This window comes from Orcinus orca, chromosome 11 (genome assembly GCF_937001465.1).
Source record: "Orcinus orca chromosome 11, mOrcOrc1.1, whole genome shotgun sequence".
NCBI lineage: Eukaryota > Metazoa > Chordata > Mammalia > Artiodactyla > Delphinidae > Orcinus > Orcinus orca.
In genome coordinates this window covers 24,345,873-24,363,668 of record NC_064569.1, presented here as the reverse complement: position 1 = coordinate 24,363,668, position 17,796 = coordinate 24,345,873, and the positions used below count along the sequence as shown (strand labels likewise).

The 17,796-nt window shown below is 37.6% G+C and overlaps 1 protein-coding gene across 3 annotated transcripts in view; it reads right to left on the bottom strand.

The window, feature by feature from the left end:
- Positions 1 to 17,796, bottom strand: part of FAR2 (fatty acyl-CoA reductase 2) — a 138,455-nt gene that overhangs the window by 19,560 nt on the left and 101,099 nt on the right. For all 3 annotated transcript variants that reach the window (XM_049694200.1, XM_004270886.3, XM_049694201.1), the window contains exons 3-4: positions 10,305 to 10,480; positions 5,944 to 6,123 (exon numbers count right to left, since the gene is read on the bottom strand). In XM_049694200.1, coding sequence (XP_049550157.1) covers positions 5,944 to 6,123; positions 10,305 to 10,480 — 356 coding nt within the window. The remainder of the gene's footprint in view (positions 1 to 5,943; positions 6,124 to 10,304; positions 10,481 to 17,796) is intronic.

Sequence of the window (17,796 nt, the reverse complement as noted above, 5' to 3'; positions counted from 1 at the left end):
TTCCTTGCTTTGCGGCTACTAGTGCTGGGTATTTTCTAGCCTAGTATCAAATGTCTTCTAGTATCAAATTCCTTCTGATTTACATTGAAAACGGAAAGGTTGAGAAGTTCCTAGAATTAAAAACAACTCCAAATACTTAGAAAAGCAGAAGATATTTCAATTATAGAGTCACCTGAGTGTTGGGAGAGAGTGAGGGGTAATGCAGACACTTCTCTATCTTTCTAATAATGTTATCTTTATCTCATCTTATTTGTGGGTCAGCAGTGGATTAACTGACCTAAGACCATTTTCTTTTTCACCTGCAAAAACATACAGGTTACAAAAACTGGGTCAGAAGAAATACAGCCTAATTTTATTAAGGCTGTAAAAAAAAACAATTTTAAGAAAACATCAGAAGCCAGCAATGCTAGGATTGTATGTCACATGGCTGGTACCATGTGCTCTTATTGCTGTTGGTGTGCATGGAAAGGGTAACAGCTGGAGGCTTCCCCAAGTTTGGTGAGTTAGCTCATCTTAGAAAATCTTGGTTTCATAGGTTTCTAAGAACACAAAGCAAAAGGAGTTGTAGTGTTCTGTAGATGGTCTGCCTCTACTATTTGTAGCTCCCCCATATTCTACTGTATCATCTTCTCGTTTCCTCCATTTTCACTTATGAAAAAATGGCAATAATTATACCTGTTCTAAATTTTCAGGTTATATGAGGACAAACAGGAATATTTACAACTACACCTAGAGCTATTTGATAAAACAAAATGAGCCAACAAATCTAAGACATTCTATTTTTAGTAAAACAACCAAGAAGGATATATCTACAAAGGTAATAGTTGGTTTAACAATATCTTTTCTAATACAGCCAAACAGACCATATCTCAACCAGCCATTTCCCAGGTTTGAAGAGGAGATTAATGTAACAAACATGCACAGCCATTGGTTAAGTGATGTCCTTTTCAGGACCTAAAATCAGTTCATGCTCTTCTTTACCAAAGTTTGAGTTGCTGCTGTTGTTTGTTCTCGATCAGTTTTTAAAATAGCGAATAAGGTAGCATGGAAAAAAGACAGCGTATAAACCAAAGAAAATTTCTGAAATTAAAGCCAATGCCCTTCAGTGTACTCAAGATGTCTGAACCCATGGGTTCCAAATACTAAACTTGTACTTAAATAGCTTCAAAAGAAGCAAAAAGTTATTGAAGACTTCAGAAGGCTGTGTGTGTCACACACACACACACGCACACACAATTTCCTCTAAATATTACTTTTTTGGTTTGAAACTTATTTATTCAACCTCCTAATATCATTAATTTCATAATTTACATATTTACTGAATGAAATAGCAAGAGTAATATGTATTTTGCCTCCTAATTTTCTTATGCAATAAGCAGGGCAAGCTAGATATACCTAGAGGGATATCGGAGAAGGTGTCTGGGAGTAAATACTGGACACACTGCTTCATGGTAGCCTTTGCTCTCTTTTCTGTCATCTGGATTGCTCTTCCCTTGATTATCATGCCGTATGTTCTCGCCCATGTGTCTGTTTCCCCACTTTACAATGAGTCCAGGAGGGATTATGTTTTTTATGTTTTTTTATCTCTGTGTCCAATCACCTTTCTGCTGCCAGGAATGAGCTACCTTATTCAGTACATGTGTGTCCTCCCACAAGACAGTCTTGATTGGCCAATTTATGTGCTGGCAAAGGTTTGGGAAGCTGAGATGGATAATGATAGGACAGAATGGGTGAACTCAGAAGGAGGTGGGGCTGTAGGGAGACTGTGGGCAAGTAAGAGAGGGGATGTCTTTGCAGAGAATGAAGAAAAATTGGAAGTTAATGTCCGGTGGCAGTGGTGAAGAGTGCTGGGAAGCTGAAAGGTTAAAGGTTGACCAACTTCAGTTTGGCAGAGTTGGCTTCAGAATAAATTTAACAGGCTTCAAAGTAAATATGAACGTTTTATTGGGGAAAAGGGTATATCTGAGCCTAATGCTTGTGGTGACCTGTCCTCTGTATTACCCTATAGACTTTCACTGAGCACCTATTCTGGCTCCAATGACCTGACAACATGAAAATTATTGAGTTTGTTTAAGAAACAATTTAACCCTGCTCTGATTCGCATTAAAGCATGGTACACAGAAATGACAGTTTTTTTGTCAGCTGCTTAGATGCCGTCCTAACGCTGTACAATCCTGACAATAAAAGCACAAATGCTAAAACCAGCTTCTTCCTTTCCCCTAGAATAGATAAGCATTCTTAGTGTTAACAATGTGCTCTTCAGCATGAAGGCAAAACTACTTTCCAACATTTGACCTCTTTTTGCATTTCCCAAAGGGCCATTACCGAGGCTGCTGTGACCTCAGTCTCCCTGCTTCTCACACTCTACCTGCAGCACATCTGCCATGGTTGACTGCAATTAGTGTTTGATCAAGAAACAACTTTTCTGTTTCACCTGGCAGATCGGCTGTGATTTCTGGTGGCCAAGTAGCTTAAAGTATGATTTTTAATAGATACAAATCTATCAGGAGCTTTGACTGGATTAAAGTGTCTAGGAATTGAAAGACAACACAAAGTGAGGGCAGTGAGAAATTGATCATTTTCCTGTTGTCTAACTCCTGGTTCCTTTAAAAAAATGAGGACCCCTGCACTACTAAGAACAATGACAGATCCCCATGGGGTTACTGTTAATGAAAATTTCTAAGGGAGATAGAACCTAAAATTCTTGGAAACTAATTTTATTTTAACTACAGTTACTACAATTACAGAATAGAGATGAAATCAGAGAAAAGTATTTTCTTAAAACACAGCAACCAAACCTGGATTTAGGTGCACTAATGTTTATTAGGAATAACTTTAATGCTATTTGTCATTCTAAAATTTAATGCTATTTATTATTCAGAAAATTCCACCTGATGTAGGAATTGTTGAAACAATCGTGAACAATGGTCTAGTTGGTGATGGGCTGCTGGGATTTATTCAAAGCATTATTCCAAACTTAACACATAGGTTTTACTCAAAGTTTAAGAAGAAAAAAAGTGCAATCCGAAACAGGGATAAGATGTGGGCATATAGGTATTTTATACACAAGACTTCACATCCCCAAATATCAGCTTGCTATGGAATTCTGTCATCTATTCTTGCTTTGTCTAAACAAACAAAGAAACAAGAACAAAAATACCAGCTGGAGTGGTATGAACAGCAATCATCCAGTTCCATCAAAAAGTGATCATTTGGGCTTCCCTGGTGGCGCAGTGGTTGAGAGTCCACCTGCCAATGCAGGGGACACGGGTTCGTGCCCCGGTCCGGGAAGATCCCACATGCCGTGGAGCGGCTGGGCCCGTGAGCCATGGCCGCTGAGCCTGCACGTCCGGAGCCTGTGCTCCGCAATGGGAGAGGCCACAACAGTGAGAGGCCCGTGTACCGCAAAAAAAAAAAAAAAAAAAAAAAAGTGTTAATTCATTCAGCAAATATTTGAGTTCCTACTATGTGCTGGCCCTGGAGAGCAAGAAGGAGCAAGAGATACTCTCCTCCTTTGAGAAGTTCATTGTCCACTGGGGAATACAGACGAATAACCAGACATTTAGAATGACCTGTGCTAAGCACAGTGTTGAAGATGAGCACTCTGGGAGCACCAGGAACGGCCACCTGAGCCCGTGGGCTCCGAGGGGAGAGCTTTGATGTCTGGATAGGAACTCACCAGGGGAAGCAGAGGTGGAAGTAGTCTCTAGAAACAGAACCACCTAAGCAAAGGCAGAGAGGTAAGAGAGAGAGGGGTGAGTACTTCTGTGTGACTGCAGCACAAATGTCAGGGGAGGGCTGAGAGGGGGGCTGGACAGATGGTCCTTAGTATAAAATTCTGAACAAATAAATTGTAGTAATGATGTTCCCCCTGTTTAAAAAAAAAAACACCTTTATTTCCTTAATTGCATTCAAAGTGAATTCTGTTGAGATAAAATATAATTTTATTCCTAGTTCTATTTGGCTATATATATATGTTTAAAAATAATTCTTCTCCTCTGAGAGCAGCACAAGACAGACAGACATAAATTTTGTACCCATGTCCATTACAGTTTGATCATCAATGAGGTATTCATTACCTGCCTTTACCAGTTGACATATAGTGGGAGTATGGGAAGTGCCAAATGCCTGACTATAAATCAGATCCTCCTCTGGGCGGTGAGCTTATTCTTTGAAATCTGGGGTTTTTGAGCATCTGGACACAGTTTGGGAGGGAGGAAGTGGTATGGAATGGGTGAACTGAATCTCCATTTCCTAGCTCTTTTCTCTGGTGACCTCTCAGAGATCCCTCCTCAAATCGTGCTAAGGTCTGTCAGGGGTTAGGGGGTTAACAGTGGAGTGAGCCTCTGGAATCTCAGTGGCAGGGTCAGGAATCAAATGGGCCTGTGCTCCTTTCCTGGGCTTAGCACATCCATAAACACCACATTTACCCAGAGACAATGCTGTAAGGGGGTGGGTAAATGACAAACAAATCAATTCCATCCTGAAAACATGCCAAGGCTTTAGACATCGACTTTCCTGCACTGACTTTGGCATCAGTGTCTTTTCTCCAACTATCCTGACAAACTTTGGACTCTGAAAGGTTCCTTTGCACCAATTAAGCACATCATCATTTATTAGCAACTTAAGCAACCTCCGGCTCCTTTAGATGACTTTCATTTTTCTTTGTCCTGGATATTTTTAAATGACAGGTAAAAATATATATTATCAGAGCTGTATGAGATAAAAATGTTTGCCCTGGGGCTTCCCTGGTGGCGCAGTGGTTGAGAGTCCGCCTGCCGATGCAGGGGACACGGGTTCGTGCCCCGGTCTGGGAAGATCCCACGTGCCGCGGAGCGGCTGGGCCCGTGAGCCATGGCCACTGAGCCTGCGCGTCCGGAGCCTGTGCTCCGCAACGGGAGAGGCCACAACAGTGAGAGGCCCGCATACCGCAAAAAAAAAAAAAAAAAAAAAAAAAGTTTGCCCTGAAGGGAATAAACTCTTGATTTAGCTAAAGCTTCATTTTAAAGAGTATGTCTTAAATAGAAGATACAGTATTATAAGAAATTAAAATATGACAAATTCACCAGGAAATGGTCTATTTTCTCTGCTATAATACTTTTTATGCAGAGTCTTTTTAAAAAACAAACAAAACAAGGTAAACTTGGTAAATGGAACAGAAGAATGAAGAGGCAGAACGAAAAGCATACTTATTCTGAAACCAGGGCCATGTCCTAAAAAGAAAGTGTTCCTGTTAGTTGGCAAAAAGAGAAAAATGCTAGACCTCTGTCTCTCATGCATAACAGTACAGTAAGAAAAGTGCCTCTCAGCTGAATATAGAGCAAGGGACCAACACTTTCTGCCAGATTTGGAAGAAATTTCTCTTCTCTATTAGTTCTTCTTTATTAACCTTTTGATTAACTGCTATTAAACATTCCCTAGCACTGCAATAATTGCTTTATATAACTCACTTTATCATCACAACTATAAGGACAGGGGCTATTATTAGCCCCATTTTACAAATGAAGGAACTAAGGCTCAGAGAGGCCAAAGAACTTCCTCAAGGTCACACAGCTAGTAAGTTGCAGTACCTTTGCCAGTCTGATGCCAAAACCTTTCTTCTGAACGTTTATACTATGTCTGATACTTCCCTTATCTAGTAACAATGCTGAGTTCACTGAGAATTGAGAAATGACTTCCATGTAAAGTACCCTCAAGTACTTCATGCAATCCTAAACTACTCAAGACAACTTTTCTGTAGGACTTTTCTACCCCTATCCCCGCTTCATCACCAAGCACTCTATTCTCCACCGGGGATGGAGGGAATAGCAAGGACAGGGAGTTAAAGTTGGCACCTTTTGGAAGCATTTTGCTCCAAGAGTGTCTCACTTTGTTACCTTATAAATGAACGACTACAAAGAGCTAAAGAGAACAACAGTCTGCCCACCCTTCACCCCAACTTACTCCATGGAGTCGATGATTTTTTTTGGCTCCACAGGGCATGGATAGATGACTTCATCAATGTGCTTCAGGTTACAATTTGAAAAGGCAGTAGAGATGTGTATGAAGGCTTTCAGGTTTGGCATCTGACTGGCCATGAGCAAGAGCTGCTGGGTGGCAGTGACGTTAAGCTGCACAGCATGTCTGGAGAAGATTAGACAGAAGGAAATGCAGTGAGGCAACTCACATCCCGTTTTGCTGGAACTGCGCCCACTCCAATAACTGGCATATCCATCTGATTTTTGTGGCTGCATCAAAGGACAGGTCACGGCCACAAAGTTATGTGATACTTGGAATGTATAATATGTTGATGATGTTTTCTGTGCACATAAATCCTATGATGCATGTTGCATTTAGAGGTCACGTGGTTCTAAATCAACCGGAAGGAAAAAAATCGCAATCCTCTGAATTTATAAAGGGGCTTCTTAAGCAGCCATTAAAAGAATGAAAAACATAAATTAGGCATCTAACTGAAATTAGAAAATTCAAATAAATTGGAGGAGAGCAACAGTGAATATAGAATGAGAAATATGTTTCTATTGCAAAGGTACAGGTCAGACATAAATAATGATGTTAATAGAGAACAGATGTGGTTGCCAAGGGGGGTGGGGGAGTGACAGATTGGGAGTCTGCGATTAGCAGATGCAAACTATTACATACAGGATGGTTAAACAACAAGGTCCTACTGTAGAGCACAGGGAACTATATTCAATATCTTGTGATAAACCATAATGGAAAATAATATAAAAAAGAACGTATATATATATGTATAACTGAATCACTTTGCTGTGCAGCAGAAATTAGCACAACATTGTAAATCAACTTTACTTCAATAAAAAAAATTGATGTCAAAATCCTAAATTTTACCTAATAGAATACAAAGCTATATAAACATGTGATGACAATGAAATAGTTCTTTCTAGAAATACATGTTTCATACAAAATCAGGAAACCTATTAATCTAACTCAAAAAGAGAAAAAAATACATGATCATGTATATATATATATTTTGAAAAGTTTATAAATGACATTCAATATCCATTTCCAATTCAATTTTTATAAATTCACTAAAAGAGGAAGAAAATGATTTAAAAATGTATATTTTAATTTGCTAGCCTGTGTCACGCTTAATGGTGAAAAGTAAGGAGCACTGATTTTAAAGTTGGGCCAAGAAGAATGCCAACAATCACTACTGCTTAACACTGCTCTGAAGTTCCAGCCTTATAATTAGAGAGGAAAATAAAATTAATTAATAAGTACAAACACTGCAAAGGCAATCCCTAAATGACTATCAGATTATGTCTGGGAAACAAACAAGCAGCTGAAAAAATTGGAATAAACAGTAACATAATTCAGTAAAGTGTCCACTTATAAAAGTTATATAAAAAAATCACTAGTTTTCCTATATAGAAACAAAAATTAGAGACTATAATGGAAGAAAGGCACATATTCAAAAAAGAACACTTAAAACATATATCAAATTAATAAAAAATGAACAGGCTTTATATGAAGAAAATGATAAAACTTCATTAAGGGTCATAACAGAAAAACTGAATAAACAGAGATATATTGTTCTTGGATAGGAAGAGTCAATGTTTTAAATATGTTGTTTTTCTAAATCAATCTGCATATTCGAGGTAATCTCAATAAAACTCCCAACTCTTGAAAAAACTTGGCAAATTTATTCTAAGTTTAATCAAGAGGTGAGAATAGTCAGGAATATTCTATAAAAAGAGAAAAATGTGTGTATAGTTGCTTAATAAAATAAGAATCGTAGTCATTAAAATACTGTGGTACTGGAAGAGAAAGCCTAATTAATGGAATAAGAGCTCAGAAATAGAAATTTAATATACCATGAGAGTTTCCTTTCAAACAAAAAGTGAAAAGAAATCATTTAATAAATGCTGTTTAAAAAATAACAATCTTTTGGTAATAAAAAAATATTGTACATTCACACCTACATCGCTCTTCTTTTTATGGAATTTTCCTGACTATTATTCTTTATATATTTTTTTTTTTTAAAAAAAACTTAACAGATTTATTGGGGGTATAATCAATATACAATAAACTGTATTGTATACATATTTAGAGTGTACAATTTGATACATTTTGACATAGGTAGACATTGATGAGACAAAGCAATAAAGATAATGAACATATCCATCATCAGCAAAAATTTCCTCATGCCCCTTTTGTATTTCTTCCTTCCTGCAATGCCTGCATCCTCTTTTTTTTTTTTTTTTTTTTTTTACCCTTCCCCCTCCCCATAGCCTCAAGTCCATTCTCTAGTAAGTCTGTGTCTTTATTCCTGTTTCACCCCTAGGTTTTTCATGACATTTTTTTTTTCTTAAATTCCATATATATGTGTTAGCGTACGGTATTTGTCTCTCTCTTTCTGACTTACTTCACTCTGTATGACAGACTCTAGGTCTATCCACCTCATTACAAATAGCTCAATTTCGTCTCTTTTTATGGCTGAGTAATATTCCATTGTATATATGTGCCACATCTTCTTTATCCATTCATCCGATGATGGACACTTAGGTTGTTTCCATCTCTGGGCTATTGTAAATAGAGCTGCAATGAACATTTTGGTACATGACTCTTTTTGAATTATAGCTAAATAAATTTTAAATGGGTCAAAGATTTAAGTGTAAAAATAAAACAATAAAAATACTGGAAGAAATTATGAAAAACTGTGTAAATAATAAAATAGAGCTGAGGACAAATGATAAACTGTTAAAATATTTTGAGCCTTATAAAAGACAAAGAGTTAATATGCTAAATCTTCCAAGAAGTCCTAAAACTGATAAGAAAACAATGTTTCAAGAGAAAAATAGGTGAAGAACATAAACAGGCATTTCACAAAAGAATAAAATGCCAATCGGCATGCAAACATCTTCAACCTTTCTGATTATCAAAGAAACAGAAATCAAAATATGCAATGCTATTTGCATTATAATATTGACGATGATAAAAAGAATTAAAGAATTATAATATGGTACTGTTGTGGGTGTTACAAATGAGCATTCATATGCACAAGAACAGCATAAATTAATACCTCCTTTTTGGAAAGCAACTTAGCATTATATGTCAAAATATAAACTGTTCATAACCTGGACACATCTAGTATGTGTCTAACAATTCTACTTCTGGGAATTTACCCAAAGGGAAAAAAATGTATTCGACACAGATGTTCACTGCAGAGCTGTTTGTAATAGTGAAAAGCTAGAACACTCTAAAAAACATCCACCAATACAGAACTGGTTGAGTATATTATATACATGTACAATGGAATGTCATGTAGTCATTACAAGTTATAACAGAATATCAATTGACAATGAAAGATATCTAGAAATAAAACTGAACAGGTTGCAAAAAACATCATTCTCAATGTGATGCCATTTTTTTGGTAAAATTGAACATAAATATATTCTATTATGGATGCATAAAGAAAAGCTGAGGGACTTCCCTGGTGGCGCAGTGGTTAAGCATCTGCCTGCCATGCAGGGGACAAGGGTTTGATCCCCGGTACGGGAAGATCCCACATGCCACGGAGCAACTAAGCCCGTGAGCCACAACTACTGAGCCTGCGCTCTAAAGCCTGCAAGCCACAACTACTGAAGCCCGCGCATCTAGAGCCTGTGCTCCTCAACAAGAGAAGCCACCACAATGAGAAGCCCGCTCGTTGCAACAAAGAGTAGCCCCTGCTCGCCACAACTAGAGAAAGCCTGTGCGCAGCAACAAAGACCCAACACAGCCAAAAATAAATAAATAAATATGTTTTTTTTAAAAAAGAAGCTGAAATGGATGGTCTTTACAATATTAAATGGTTAACTCTGGATAGTAAGATTTTGGAGAAGTTTTACTCCTTTGTATTTTTTTTTTTTTCATTGAGAATATCTCTTTTTTTTTAAAAAAAGAAATCATAGGGACTTCCCTGGTGGTCCAGTGGTAAAGAATCTGCCTTCCAATTCAGGGGACTAGGTTCGATCCCTGGTCTGGGAACTAAGATCCCACATGTTGCCAGGCAGCTAAGCCCGTGTGCCACAGCTTCTGAGCCCATGCACTCTGGAGCCCGCGTGCCACAACTAGAGAGAAAACCCGCATGCCACAACTAGAGAAGAGAAATCCCATACACCACAACTAGAGAGAAGCCCTCGCGCCGCAACAAAGAGCCCGTGAGCTACAACTAAGACCTGACACAGCCAAGAATAAAATAAATAAATATTAAAAAAATAAAATGGAAATCATAGAGAAACTTACACACACACGCGTGCACACACATGTATAATACAAGTCATGAGAGGGGAATGGGGATGTACCTCAGGTGGTCATCAAAGCGCACAGTAGCCGCACAGTGGAAGATGATGTCTGTGTAGGAAAGAAGCTCCTGCATGTCCTGCATGCTGATGGCAAAGTCGTTCTGATTGAGATCTGCAGAAATAGCTCGGATCTTCTCATGCACATTTGGACAAACTTCTTTGACTTTTTCAAACAGCTAAAACATAAATATAAATCATCAAAGATCATCATCACCATCACACTGTTCTTGTTTTCACTGACTTGTTTCATTATAATTCTCAAAAACTGGTTTTAGTTGTAATAATATGACTCAACCATTTGCTGTACTGCATGCAGTTCAAGGTCAGCTTAGTATAATTCCTGCTCCTCTTAATTTGGTAGAATTTGAAAAAGTCAGTTCCAATAACCAGTAAGGAGTGTATTTTGAACTTTTCCTGCAGGGTGAAGGAGGGGTAGTAAGTCATCCTTATCCTGTGCCATCCTTTCTTCCCTTCCAAGGCAGCTTCAGGTTTATACATGATGATTGTTTCCATTTCTGCCTGGGAAATATTGTTTTCAGTGAAAAATTACCAGCCTTTACACAGCCTTGACAAATTACCAGCCAAATCACCAGCCTTTAAGAAGGTCTCATGAGCACAGGTTCAAAACAACTTGGTTAATTGTACCAGATTAACAAGATGTCTTAGAAGCACAAAGATAATTAGAAAAAAACAAATTGAGAAAACTTGTAATGGGTAAAACAAAAAAAATTTTATATAATCTCATTCTAATATAAATGGTAGTTATTGTCTAGTAAGAGGATTACATGAGCTCATGTACTTTTTATAAGATTTTAATTGATTTTTTAATGTTCTAATTTATTTATACAGGGAAAAGGAAAGAGCACTGGCAGTTTTAGCTTTTATTACAATTATTCAGATGAAACAGAGTCTCTACTTTCGCCTCCACACAGAAGTTCTCAGATTAAATTTGTATTTTCCATTTTCTCAGAAAATAACAATTTTAATGAAATGATCTTGGCTCCAGCCTACTTTGATAAAATAAAATTTTATTGTAGTATTGGTATGGTATGTTAACTGTGAGGACGAGAAAAGTAAGGTTAAATGTTTAGAAAGGTTAAGAGCAGAGAAAATTAGTCTATGTTTTTAATAGTAATATAGTAATGGAGACGAACAATCCTTTTCTCCCTTTTAACCCCCAAAGAATGTTTTCATCTGTTGCTTGATCCTTAACAGAAGGCTTCTCCTCCCCATTAGAGAGCTACCCAACGCTTTTCTGTTGGGTAATAAGAAGTTGATCTCAGGTATTCAGAGAAATCATGTCTCATTTGTATCAGGCAAGACCATGTTCAGAGGAACATGGAAATTTAAATGAAGCCAACTAGACCTGGCAAGATAATATACTTCTGTGTTGCAGCTATGATCTTCCTGCACTATAAGGTTGGCCTTTTTAGTAAGTGTGACTATAATTCTGAAAATAATTCAAAGTTAGGTCAATCCTCAATGCTTTTTTGACATCTGGGATTGAAAAGTATCTGAGGGACATTCTCAAAAAAGGTCAACAAACACAGGATTTTTTTGGATAAATTTATGTAACATTTGTACAATTACCGCCCTTTTTAATAACTGCATTTGTAGAAGGCTCTTTTTTGAGTCATGATAGATTTTTATTCATAAGAACTCTATTTAAGGTTCTATGGAGTCTGACTTTGGCCTGTGTTGACTTATGGCTGCTTGAGAGCAAGACGTGGAAAATGACCTGTGTCCATCCTTCTGGCAATAGGGCTGCTCACAGATGATGTAAGATGCCATACATAGATTTTCTGTTGCCTTTGGTTTTTATGACTTTAAAAGGCAGAGGCTATTGTTATACTGTATTATACTTTCAGACCACCTGTGCAATGTTGAACAGCACCAAAATACATTTACAGCATTACTATTTTAGGAGGTAATTACTATTTGGGGAAATAATGTCCCAATCTACATCCTATTTGTGGATTTATATTTTCAAATGAGAGGGGATATCTGAGTGAACATAGTGTAATTTAAAAAAAAGTTTAAGGGCTTCCCTGGTGGCTCAGTGGTTGAGAGTCCGCCTGCTGATGCAGGGGACACGGGTTCGTGCCCTGGTCCGGGAGGATCCCACATGCCGTGGAGCAGCTGGGCCCGTGAGCCATGGCCGCTGAGCCTGCGCATCCGGAGCCTGTGCTCCGCAACGGGAGAGGCCACAACAGTGAGAGGCCCACGTACCGCAAAAAAAAGAAGTTTAAGTTTTCTGATCTAGTTGGTATTGATTACAATCAGCTGAAATAAATCGATGAATTGGCTGCATCAACTCAAACCACAGTGCTAAATTAGGGTCCCATTTTACTATATTAGCCAGGCCTAATAATATGACTTGCTTTGTCTGGCGTCTCAGCATACAGCTGTAGCTTCTAACAAAATAATTCTCCTTAAATGTTGGTACATCCTAAATAGAGTGCTAGAGATTACAGCCAACTGCCATGTAACAGGTCAGTGCCTTTCAAAGTGTTATCCCCCAAGTGAACTGCATTGAAATCACTAGTATGCAAGAAGACCCAACGCAGCCATAAACAAACAAACAAATAAATAAATAAATAAATAAAAGAGAAATCACTAGTATGCATCTTAAAAATGTATATTCCTGGACCCCATTCCATAATCACCAAGTAAGAAATCACTGGGGCATGCCCAGGAGTTTGCATTTCACATAGTTTCACAGTTGATTTTAACTGAACCCAAGATGAGAACTTCTCTAGTTGGACTGTTAAATAACTGATGAACAATTGTGTATGACTCATTTCCCTTTTTAACTGCCCAGGGCAATTACAAGACATCAGTGGTTTTCAAACTGTGTTGGCATAAGAAAAATCTAGGGACCAATTAAAGATGATGTCCTTACTACACCCTCAGAGATCTTGACTCAGTAGGTTTGATATGTAACCCAAGAGTTGTATTTCTTAACCATCTCCACAGATAGGTCTGATGGTCCAGGTACATACTTAGAGAAACAGTGACTCCAAAAATTCATGTCCATTTTAAAATTCTGGGCTTAAATTTCACCCTCTGGCTTGTAAACTCCTTGATTCTCTTATATCTCTTTATCCTTGACAGTACCCAGTTCATTGAAATGACTCAAATTTTGCTTGTTAAATTGAAATTAATTACTGTAAGAATAGTAATAGAACCATAAATGGGAGCTTGATTCCTGAAATTGGTTACCAGCTCTTTTGTATTGGTGGAATAAAAGACAGCAGGTAACTACTGCTAAAAGAAGACACAAAGTGTTCCCTTGGGTCCTCTGTATTAACTGCCAAGGTGGGGGGCGCATGGAAAGGCTCAGAGCAGACCCTTTTCTTTTGTAATAATGACAAGACTAAATGACAGATGAAATGATGCAAATGGATCCTCAATAGAAACCAGCCCTTCTGAAAGTTTTTTTTTTTTTTTTTTTGGCTAAGACATTTATTAAAGGCAAGAAAAAATACTTGGAATAAAAATGAGTTAAGAAAAAATAAAATTTCAAAAATTTCAGTGAAGGCCCACCAATAAAGAACTTAATATAATTATTTTAGATTCTAAGAGTTTATCATCTTCCTTCTCATATATTATTTAATGGCATAGGACTGAGATGGTAAAGCGTTGAATAACTACTTGCTATTTTTGAACACTCAGGACTGCTGCTTTTCCATTTTAGGAAACCATGTTCTTGACAGGAGGAAGACACATTTCTGTGGTCACTGAAAGATAACAGCTGTGAGGTGATCTAAGCATTTCAAACTGATAACAAAGCAATACATTTTTCTTGGAAAGTTTAGGAGTGTTCCATTGATTTGACATTATACAGGCAAGTATTTCTCTCTCTTTCAATTTATTTTTTAAACATGAGAGACTATTATGGCAATAATTACTTATAGCTCAGAGGCAAGAGAGAAACTTTGAAAATCCTAAGTAAGAAAATTGACAGAAAGAGAACTGTTTGGATTCAATAAACTCCTTAGGTATGACTTCTGTGGCCAGAGACTAAGACTGCATTTTTATTAGAAGCAGGAATTGGGCAAGGAGTGGAGGGCATGACATTTATATAATGCTTTTGAAACAATGTACAGGCCCTGCACTTGGACTTCTACAGTCAATTTGTTATCCACATGACCTAACTTGGGAGGCATCTAGGAGTCACTACCTCCTGAAGGCTATTAAATGTAATCATTCCTTTCTAATCATGAGAGTCTTTGATCTTTATTCAGTTTACTGATTCCCTCTCTTCAAATATAATTATATTATTTAGTCACAATAACCAACAAAAATTTGCTTAGTATTTTTATTTTGTGAAAAAAAAAGTTAGGTCCCTTAAACTAAAGTGCAATCTCTATGGAATATCTGGCATCCCAATGAAAAAGAGAGCCTGTAACATTTATCATAGAAATATTAGAGTGCTGAGCAAAAGCAAATCAACGAATTTTGCAAGTTAGCTCTTGAACAAGAAAGACATTAAGAAAGGCTATATATAATCTAAGTTGAGAACAATTAAATACAAATAAATGCATGTAAATTAAGGCAAAAACCCATCATACCTAATGTAAAGATTCACAAAACGTTAGGATTTTGCTAGTTCACTACTAACTTCCATAAGATATGAAGAATTAACCTAGAAGTTTTTACTGCTTTAGTGAGGACCACTCTATAGGACCATAAGGCAGTCTGGTGTAGTACTAGTTTGTCAAATTTTTGCATACAGTAGGGTTGCTTGAGAAGTTGTTTAAAAAGACAAAAAACCCAGAAAACCCAGATGTACTGACCCTAGAGATTCTGACTGAGTTCTGAGTTGAAGCTTGGGCGCCTGGAGTTTGTACAAGCTCTATAATGAATCTGATACACACTGAAGGTGTGAACCATTGGTGTATTAGAAAGATCCCAGGCTCTTTGGAGTCAGGAAGGCCAGGATTTGAAGCCTAGTTCTGCCATTTACTAACTGTGTGACTGGGGTGAGTTACTCACCTCATGGGGCCTCCGTGTCTTCACCTGCATATTTATCTAAAATGTCAATCAAAGGACTGTCTCATTCTGTGATCTCAGAGAACTAATAATTCAGCATGTATTCTGCTATTCTTTTTTTTTCTACTTTTCTTTTTTTCCCACAGTTTTACTAAGAAATAATTGGAATACATTACTGTATAAGCTTAAGAGGTACAGCATGATGGCTTGATTTACATATATTGTGAAATGATTACCACAATAGGTTCAGCTAACATCCATCTTCTCATATAGATACAATAAAAAGAAAAGAATGAAAAAAAGGAAAAAATGTTCTCCTTGTGATGAGAACCCTTAGGAATTACTCTATTAACAACTTTCCTGTATATCATACCTATTCTGCTATTCTTGAAAACAATTTTGCATTTAACAAAATTATAGTTCACTTTACATAAGAATCTATAATAAATGCTAGAGGTGACACAGTTCATCATCTTGTTAACGCTCTGTTCCCATGCCAAAGGCCTGCTTCACAGAGTTCTTTGAGAATAAGTACCTGGTTAGAGGAAGCGATTTCCTAGGGGTAGCAATGCAATTCAGTGGGGAAGACATGGGCATTGGAGATAAGAGAACTGCATTTACAGTCTGCTTTTTCACTACCTTGGTACTTCCTTGGATAGGTGACAACTTTCTTGGAGTAATTTCTCATCTGTGAGGTAGCAATAAGGCATACCACACAGTTTTGTGAGGATTAAATAGGGTAATAAAAGTCAGATGCCTAGCATAGTGGCTACCACTTAGTATGTTTCTAATAATAGGAAAACTTCCTTTCTGCTTCCACAGAAATACTCCATTTTCAAAAGCTGCTAATCAGACAGCTATGTGTGTATTTGTGCGTCATCCCAAGGTTTCTGATTATACCATGTGATCCTGATACCTCTGAAAACCGAATATATTCCGGAGTGTCGACTTAACAAAAAAATACACAGTGAGAGCTGCGAGTTAAGTTTTATTTTGGGCAAAATGAGGACTCCAACCCAGTAGACAGCACCACAGATAGTTCTGACAAACTGCTGCAAAGAGGTAGCGGGGAAGTTCAGTATATATGTGATTTCTGTGAAGGGGGAGTACATGCAATCAAGCACATATATTTTTTTTTTTAACATCTTTATTGGAGTATAATTGCTTTACAATGGTGTGTTAGTTTCTGCTTTAAAACAAAGTGAATCAGTTATACATATACATATGTTCCCGTATCTCTTTCCTCTTGCGTCTCCCTCCCTCCCACCCTCTCTATCCCACCTCTCTAGGTGGTAACAAAGCACTAAGCTGATCTCCCTGTGCTATGCGGCTCCTTCCCACTAGCTATTTTACGTTTGGTAGTGTATATATGTCCATGCCACTCTCTCACTCTGTCCCAGCTTACTCTTCCCCCTCCCTGTATCCTCAAGTCCACCTCTAGTAGGTCTGCGTCTTTATTCCTGTCTTGCCCCTAGCTTCCTCATGACCATTTTTTATTTGTTTTTTAGATTCCATATATATGTGTCAGCATACGGTATTTATCTTTCTCTCTCTGACTTACTTCACTCTGTATGACAGACTCCAGGTCCATCCACCTCACCACAAAAAAATCAATTTCGTTTCTTTTTATGGCTGAGTAATATTGCATTGTATATATGTGCCACACCTTCTTTATCCATTCATCTGTCGATAGACACAATAGCTTCCATGTCCTGGCTATTGTAAATAGAGCTGAAATGAACACTGTGGTACATGACTCTTTTTGAATTATGGTTTTGTCAGGGTATATGCCCAGCAGTGGGATTGCTGGGTTGCATGGTAGTTCCATTTGTACATTTTCAAGGAACCTCCATAAGGTTTTCCCCAGTGGCTGCATCAATTTACATTGTCACCAACAGTGCAAGAGGGATCCCCTTTCTCCATACCCTCTCCAGCATTTACTGTTTGTAGATTTTTTGATGATGGCCATTCTGACCAGTGTGAGATGATATCTCATTGTAGTTTTGATTTGCAATTCTCTAATGATCAATGATGTTGAGCATCCTTTCATGTGTTTGTTGGCAATTGGTTTATCTTCTTTGGAGAACTGTCCACCAGGTCTTCTGCCCATTTTTGGATTGAGCCTTTGTTCTCCTGATATTGAGCTGCATGAGCTGCTGGTAAATTTTGGAGATTAATCCCTTGTCAGTTGTTTCATTTGCAAATATTTTCTCCCATTCTGAGAGCTGTCTTTTCGTATTGTTTATGGTTTCCTTTGCTGTGCAAAAGCTTTTAAGTTTCATTAGGTCCCATTTGTTTATTTTTCTTTTTATTTCCATTTCTCTAGGAGGTGGGTGAAAAAAGATCTTGCTGTGATTTATGCCATGGAGTGTTTTGCCTATGTTTTTCTCTAAGAGTTTAATAGTGTCTGGCCTTACATTCAGGTCTTTAATCCATTTTGAGTTTATTTTTGTGTATGGTGTTAGGGAGTGTTCTAATTTCATACTTTTACATGTAG